Source organism: Plecotus auritus, assembly GCF_963455305.1.
Source record: "Plecotus auritus genome assembly, chromosome: 1".
Lineage (NCBI taxonomy): Eukaryota > Metazoa > Chordata > Mammalia > Chiroptera > Vespertilionidae > Plecotus > Plecotus auritus.
Window position 1 is genome coordinate 178285170 of NC_137770.1, and position 7728 is coordinate 178292897.

General features: G+C 33.8%; 1 protein-coding gene across 2 annotated transcripts in view; it reads left to right on the plus strand.

Annotated features, from left to right (window-relative positions):
- Positions 1 to 3494, plus strand: part of EIF4E (eukaryotic translation initiation factor 4E) — a 51079-nt gene extending 47585 nt beyond the window's left edge. The window contains exon 7 of one of the 2 annotated variants that reach the window (XM_080657771.1): positions 365 to 3494. In XM_080657771.1, coding sequence (XP_080513897.1) covers positions 365 to 479 — 115 coding nt within the window. In that variant the 3' untranslated portion in view covers positions 480 to 3494. The remainder of the gene's footprint in view (positions 1 to 364) is intronic. The other variant, XM_080657772.1, reaches the window with a different exon arrangement.
- Positions 3495 to 7728: the final 4234 nt, after the last annotated feature.

Sequence of the window (7728 nt, forward strand, 5' to 3'; positions counted from 1 at the left end):
TGTTCATGTAATTTTTATTTTTTATTTTAATTACACTGTGTTACCTCCATCATGTGTATTTGTGACTATTTGTTTGTAAATAATCAAACACTATAAATACCATGCCCAGGGACTGTTCCTGCTGTGCTTATTATTGATTTATTAATAATTATCACAGTACCTGATACATAGTAGACTCAAATATTGGTTAAGTAGATTAACCAAGATTATTGTGAAAATGAAGAATAAATTTTGCTAAAAGGAAAAGAGTATGCAATTTCCTTTTTCACTCTCTAGGTATTTTTCTTTTAGAATAAAGAATAATAATACTGAATCAGATGTGTGCATGAATAAAAATTAATGGCCACTTTTCTTTTTCTTCTAGGAGGGTATACAAGGAAAGGTTAGGACTTCCTCCAAAGATAGTGATTGGTTATCAGTCCCATGCAGACACAGCTACTAAGAGCGGCTCCACCACTAAAAATAGGTTTGTTGTTTAAGAAGACACCTTCTGAGTATTCTCATAGGAGACTGCGTCAAGCAATCGAGATTTGGGAGCTGAACCAAAGCCTCTTCAAAAGCAGAGTGGACTGCATTTAAATTTGATTTCCATCTAAATGTTGCAAAGATATAAGAGAAGTCTCATTCACCTTTGTCTTGTACTTCTGTGTTCATCTTTTTTTTTTTTTTTTTTTGGCTAGAATGTCCACTTAACCCAATCAAAGAATTACAGTACACATCATCCCCAGAATCCATTAATGTGTTTCTGGCCCACTCTGTAATAGCTTAGAAGAATTATTATTACAAACATATTTTACCCATCCACAATGTTAAAAAAGAACTTGCATTTCTACACCTTACAGGAAAAGAATTCTGTTTATGTTCCATTGTATGCAGGAGCATATTTTGCTGGTTTGAAAGAGTATGATGCATACAGTTTTCTAGCAATTTTCTTTGTTTCTTTTTACAGCATTGTCTTTGCTGTACTCTTGCTGGTGGCTGCTAGATTTTAATTTATTTGTTTCCCTACTTGATGACATTAGTGATTCTGATTTCACTTTTTCATTTGTTTTGCTTTTATTTTTTTTCCTCATGTAATATTGGTGAAGGATCCAGGAATATGACACAAAGGTGGAATAAACATTAATTTTGGGCATTCTTTGGTAATTTTTTGTTTTTTTGTAACTACAAAGCTTTGCTACAAATTTATGCATTTCATTCAAATCAGTGATCTATGTTTGTGTGATTTCCTAAACATAATTGTGGATTATAAAAAATGTAACATCATAATTACATTCCTAATTAGAATTAGTATATCTGTTTTTGTATCTTTATGCTGTATTTTAACAATTTGTATTACTTAGGTTATTTTGCTTTGGTTAAAAAATGGCTCAAGTAGAAAAGCAGTCCCATTCATATTAAGACAGTGTACAAAACTGTAAATAAAATGTGTACAGTGAATTGTCTTTTAGACAACTAGATTTGTCCTTTTATTTCTCCATCTCTGTAGAAGGAATTTGTAATTCTTATTGCAAGCCAGTCTCTATTGTGTCTTCTGTAGTGTCTTTCACGTGAACAGCATAAGTTTGGAGCACTAGTTTGATTATGTTTATTACGATTTTTAATAAATTGAATAGGTAGCATCATATATATTAAATTAAATCAATGTGGCTATCTCTGTTTTATGAAAAAGGCACAGTTCCTCCATTTTAGGTAAATCATGTACTCTTAATATGTTATAACTCTTGAGAATTGTGATCTTGGTGCATCACCATTTGTTTGGTAGGATAGTAGTTGTAAAACTTGATTGCTGAATTGAGATGTTCTTTTGTAAGTAGCATAGGGAAGGAGTACAGGTGGTGGGGGCATATGTATGAAGAATTTTGTTAGTGCTACTGTTTAGATAGAATGGAATAAGATATATATTGGTAAATTGGTGTAGCATGGTTTTATGTAAACTTGAAAATTTGATCTACTCTTTGTAGGCATCATTTGAAAGCAAATTTGGAAACATGTCTATAATATATAATTAATAGATTTCATATTCCATGAAATGAAATATGGCTATAATAGACAACTTAAGCCAAACTAGGTAGAATGAAAACCATTAATTGAGAAGAAAATTTATTTTTAACTGAAAATGGAAAAGCTTGACAAAAATCCTATGTAAAATAAACATGAAATTAATAGTATTGATTTCATTGAAGACTTTTAAAACAGTTTTAAGGGAACCACAGGCTACCTAATCTGAGTCCTCTCAATATTACAACTCTTATTCACTGTTCTAGAAATACTGTCTTGTGTTTACAATCTCAATTTATTGTACCTAATATCTGCTGCTTAATCTTGAGTGATTAAGGTGATTTATTGTCTGTTGATAATGTGTAGTTGGTTGTGATCACTTCAAGAGCTTGCGTAAAAGTGGTGGTGGTGGTGGTGTCAATTGGTGGGATTGGAGTTAGCATATCTATTCATTTTAAGAAGCATCTGCTTTCAGGATTGGAGGAAGAATAATACATTAAATGTACACAGTTCCAAATTTTTAAAAGCTCTGACTTAAAGTATTTGACTATTTCTATTTTAGAATCAATCTATTTTAATTATTTTTTTTTCCCATTGGGGAAGAATGGTAAGCTTATCTGAGTCACTTTTGCAAATGCCACTTAAAGTATTACAGCAATGTGTAACTTTTCATAACTTCATTAGCATCTTTTCTAAATATAAGATTAGACTACCTGATTTTTTTTAACTTTTTCCTCCCTATCCAATATAATATTATAAATGAATATATTTTCATAATAGAATTAAAATAATCTTTAACAGATGAATATTAATTCATTTTAGGGATGTGATATATTAATTAATTCAATTGCTAATCCAAATTCTATCAAAGGATTTGAGGCATAGTATGTTAGAATTAAATAATTACAATGCTTATATAGTACTATCTGCCAGGCAGTGTTCTAAGCACTTTACATGCACTTTAACCTAAATAATAATTAGCTGCTGTTATCCCCATTTTGCAGATGAATATGGAATTTAAGTTATTCTATAGCTTGTAAATTGCAAAGTGTGGGTTTGAGTCTGGAAATTTGGTTCCAGACACACTGTAAATTACATTATACTCACAATAGTGTAGATCCTATCTGATAGACTGTAGTAAATTGTACCCGATTATAGTCAGTTTATAGGCCAGGTGTATGAACATTTCATCTTCCTTTGGTAATTAAATTTACAATGGATTGAGAATCTCCCTGGCTCACTTTGTTAGCAATCAACTAATCACTTGGGGGAATTTTGAGAAATGGAGACAGGTACAGGGGTTTGTAGGTTAAGTGAAAATTTTCATACAGTTTTTGTGTCTATATCCTATTCTAAGATAAGTGACAAAATAAAGCAAAATTTTCAGGTTGATAGCAGTTGAGATTCCTAAATGCTAACGTTTACATTTTAAAAGAATTTTAATTTACTTAAAACATTTATGTTTTATGTTTTGAAATTAAAAAGTTAATGACAAGTCTCTGCTACTTTATCTCTAATTGTCTGGGTTGTCTTCATTTTTGTGTAGACAAAACTGAATTTTTTTCAGATTCAGACTATACTAATGCAAGATTTTAGGTCACATTGACATTTAAAAAAAACACACAAAACTGTAGGTCATTGCTATCCAGTGTCTGAACTAATATAGAAAATGAAAGTGTCTAGAAACTTATATAATAATCCGATATTGCTGTGATATTGAAGTATTGATAATTTTTCTAGTGATTTTTTTAAAATGATATTTTACAGAAGTGTGATTTTGACAATATAATTTGTTTGAGAAATGCTACTCTTAGGTTGGTTTCCTCAGTAGTCAAAGCCAGCTCATTTGGCCATTAATCCCTAAGGCAACTGTGTTATCTCTCCATTCCTCATTTTCTCACAACTAATGGACTCTCAAAACTTCAGTCCTAATCTGTAGCATCTTTCAATAATATTCTGTGGTATCCTGCTTACTATGAATTGCAAAGTAGATGTTGGGCTGCCTTCCTAGTACTATAGTAGTTTTAGACGTTCAATTCTGTAACTGTTCCTTCCATTGCTGGAAGTAAAAATGAAATTGTGGGTATGCAGTCATGTGACTGTTTTTTCCAACCCAGAGGAACCAATTTTCACATCTTAATTTTGCCTCTTTTACTTTAGCACTTATAAATCCTCATAGTTTTGCATTCACATACACTTTATGTTCTACTTTTTCTCCAAAAAAATTGTATTGAGTACCTCTATTTACTGTGCTCTAGGTGCTGAGCAGAGAACAGAATGGACTGGCCTCTGCTCTAAGCTTTTAAAGCAGACATATATTCAAAATAAATAAATCTCTTCATAAGGTTCTACAAATAGTTTTGTAATGAAAGTAGAAGTTTTAGAGTTTATATTACTGCAGATTAGTAGTCTAAGGGTAAATATAAAACCATTTTGTTGGCTCTGAAGACCCAGCTCTGGCATTGAGTCTAAACAGATCGTCACATTATGGGAGGATTCAGCCAAATACTCACATGCAAATTATAGCTTTTGTGAGACTTAATTTCTCCTTTATACTACTGAACTCCATATGGTTTTCCAAGTAAAGTTATGTGGCTCTTTTTTGGTTATGTGGTTGCACTTTTTAAAAATATCACCATTTCATTTAACATACTCGAAGCATGATGAAACATTTTAAATGGGTTTGTTATCTGCATTGGTGTGGTTTTATCAATAGCAATCCTTTCTCTAGCCATCTTCCCAAAATACTGTTGTTTTTTCTTTAATGTTGGACTAAACATAATCTATGCTTATTTTCACTACAGAAGAGTAGGTGAAAATTTCCTGTCTCCTTCAATCCTACTAATTTTCAAGGTACTACTCAGATTTCTTGTAAATATTTTGTGCATTCACCCAGATACATGTGTGTAACTTTTTCTTTGGGCACCGTTTTGCTAGCACTGTTTTCTCATTTAATAATCTTGGATATTTTTACACGTCACATTGTAGCACACGTAGAATATTATTCTTAATTGTCTAGTGATTTATTATATGAATGTATGCCTTGTTGGATGACTGTCTTCCTCCCTGCCTCCCACGTTCCCTTCCTTCCTTGTCATTTTGCTTTTACAGTCCCCCAGCATAAGTTGTAGTCTTATCTTCGTGCACTGCACTTTTTTGGTATGTATAAAGTAAACAGTTTTTCTCTTGCAGTACTAAGTGGCACTTATTTTCTACCCCTTCCACACCCATTTTAATTCACATACATGAATCATCATCCATTTTATAATTGTGTTCTGCAGTACTAATTTGCAAGTTTTGCAGTTTTGGTCCTTGTGATAATTTTTAATTGCGTTTTAGTTGCTCTTTTTCCTTTTAATGAGCCAACATTGTTATAAATATGAGTAAAATAGTTTATTTGCTAAATTGTGCTTTTCCTAAAGACAAGAATAAGTTAGTAATTACTTGTATTTTGGGTTTTTAAACATTGAAAAAGCTTGAATCAAGTACAATGATATTGGAGCTAGTTTGTTTTTAAGCCTTGTAATGAATTTAACTTCACAATTTTTGAAAGGAGTACACTTCCCAAGCATATCTTTATATTGTAACCAGTTTACCTTATTTTTAAAGCTATTATTATTTTACTTTAGTTTTGTCTTCAGCCTTTGGGCTCAATTTTGGGTGAATTGTCTGCCATTTTGTTTTGATATAGGGTACTCTGTAGGTGCGGCAAAGGTTAGTCCCAGCTTGACCTTACTTTGCCTTGTCTTGTTATGTCAGAGTGTTAACCTATTACATACACATTTGGGGCTTTAAATATTGAAGTGTCCTGCACTTCTCCAAGTATAAAGGATTTATAATTGGGCCAGAATGATATTTAAGGGAATCGTAAGCTCTTATTTCACATACTTTTTCTCCTTTCAGGAAACCGCTCATTATTTACCTCATGCGTTTTTGTGCTGCTATTTAAAAGGGTCTGTCTGTAAATGTTCAGTCTCTCATCTCTACTATTTTTAGGTTATCTATCCTGTCACTTTGTTGTGTGACAGTGACTTCAAATCTCTGTCCTTAGCTTTGACCTTCTTCTTGTGCTTCAGATCCGTGTTTTCCCCTGCCTATTGGACCTCTATGCCAGGGGTCAGCAAAGTAGCTCGTAGGCTTTATTTGGCCCGCATTCTGATAATTTTATAAGTAAAGTTTAGTTAAAATATGGCCTCATGCTTTGGCCAGTGTGACAGTTGGAGCGTCATCTTGTGCACCAAAAGGTCCGTGGTTCGATTCCCAGTCAGAGCGCATACCCAGGTAGCGGGTTCAATCCCAGGTCGGGGCACACAGGGGAGGCAACCAATTGATGTTTCTCTGTCACGTTGCTTCTCACATTGATGTTTCTCTCTCGCCCTTTCTCTAAAATCAATAAAAATATCTGATGAAGATTTAAAAATATATACCTATAGCCTCACCCATTTGTTTACATATGTGTATGGCTGTTCTTACTCTGCAGTAGCAGAGTTGACTAATTGTAACAGAGACTGGCCTGCAAAGCTTAAGATACTTATTACCTGGTCTTTTATAGAAAAAGTTTGCTGACCCTTACTCAATGTTTTGTGGTGATGGTATTGACAAAAACCAAGGATCTTATCCCTTTTCTATTTCCTTTTCGCTTCCAGCAAACCCCATTTCCACCTGGTGGCTACAGTTGACTAAGTGATTTGCATTGTTAATTACTTCCTCTCACCATCCACATAGGCAATGTCTCTGAATCCACTGCAGTTTCTTCTAATTGTCCCTGTTACTGTCTGGGTTCTTATGCCAAAAGACATCCCAACTGACCTCCCTAGTTTTTGTCCAGGGCCTCAAATGGTCAGTGTTTATCTGTGAGTTATCTTTTGCTGCTCTTTAGAAAGCAGCCAAGATAACCAGGGTTCTCTCAAACTGGGATATACTGGATCTTACGTATTTGTTATCAAAGTGACAGTGTTTTGAATTATGAAAATGATTGCAAAGTGATTTCTGAATTATCCAACAAAGCTTGTTCTCATTCTGTAGGACCATCTTATTAATTTATTTCCTGTGGTACCCAATTAGCATGTGGTATGTCTTTGTTCCTTGCTTTATTACAGAAAGTAAAATTATGAAGGGGGGAAATGTGAGAAAAGATTAAGCCAAAAGTAAGGTGGTAGTATGCAGAATGCATTCCATAAAGCTCATTCTCGTGACCATATTGCCAATCATGCTTGGGCAACTGCCGTTTGTGGGATATAATTTTTGGTATAAGTTACCTAAAGGCCAAAAGAAGACACAATCCAGTAGATAGTCTACAGTAAGATTAAAGGAAAAGAACAATAGCCCCCTGCTTCAGAAAAGCACACACATGCTCTGGAGATGAGCTGAGTTCAAATGCTAATTCTGCCATCTATTGGGTGTGTAAACTTAGTCAAGTTAAAGTTGTCATTGTACACTGATGAAATAATGCAAATTACAGTTCTGCAAATGTAATTGGGTTTGGTGCCCCACCACTCGGATCCAAGTTTATAATCCAGCCCAATGTATACAGTCTCAAGGTAATGTAATGGTTCTTAATCTTAAAGTATTAGTGTGGAATAAAGTTGTGTTATCTCCCCAGGTGACTATGTATATCAAATTGTATGTACTTTTGGGGAATACCGTTGCTCTGAAGCTACTCCATGGATTCCTTGGGCCGAGTGTCCTTGTGTTCCCAAAATAAGGGCCTCTGATCTGGGGGTGGTG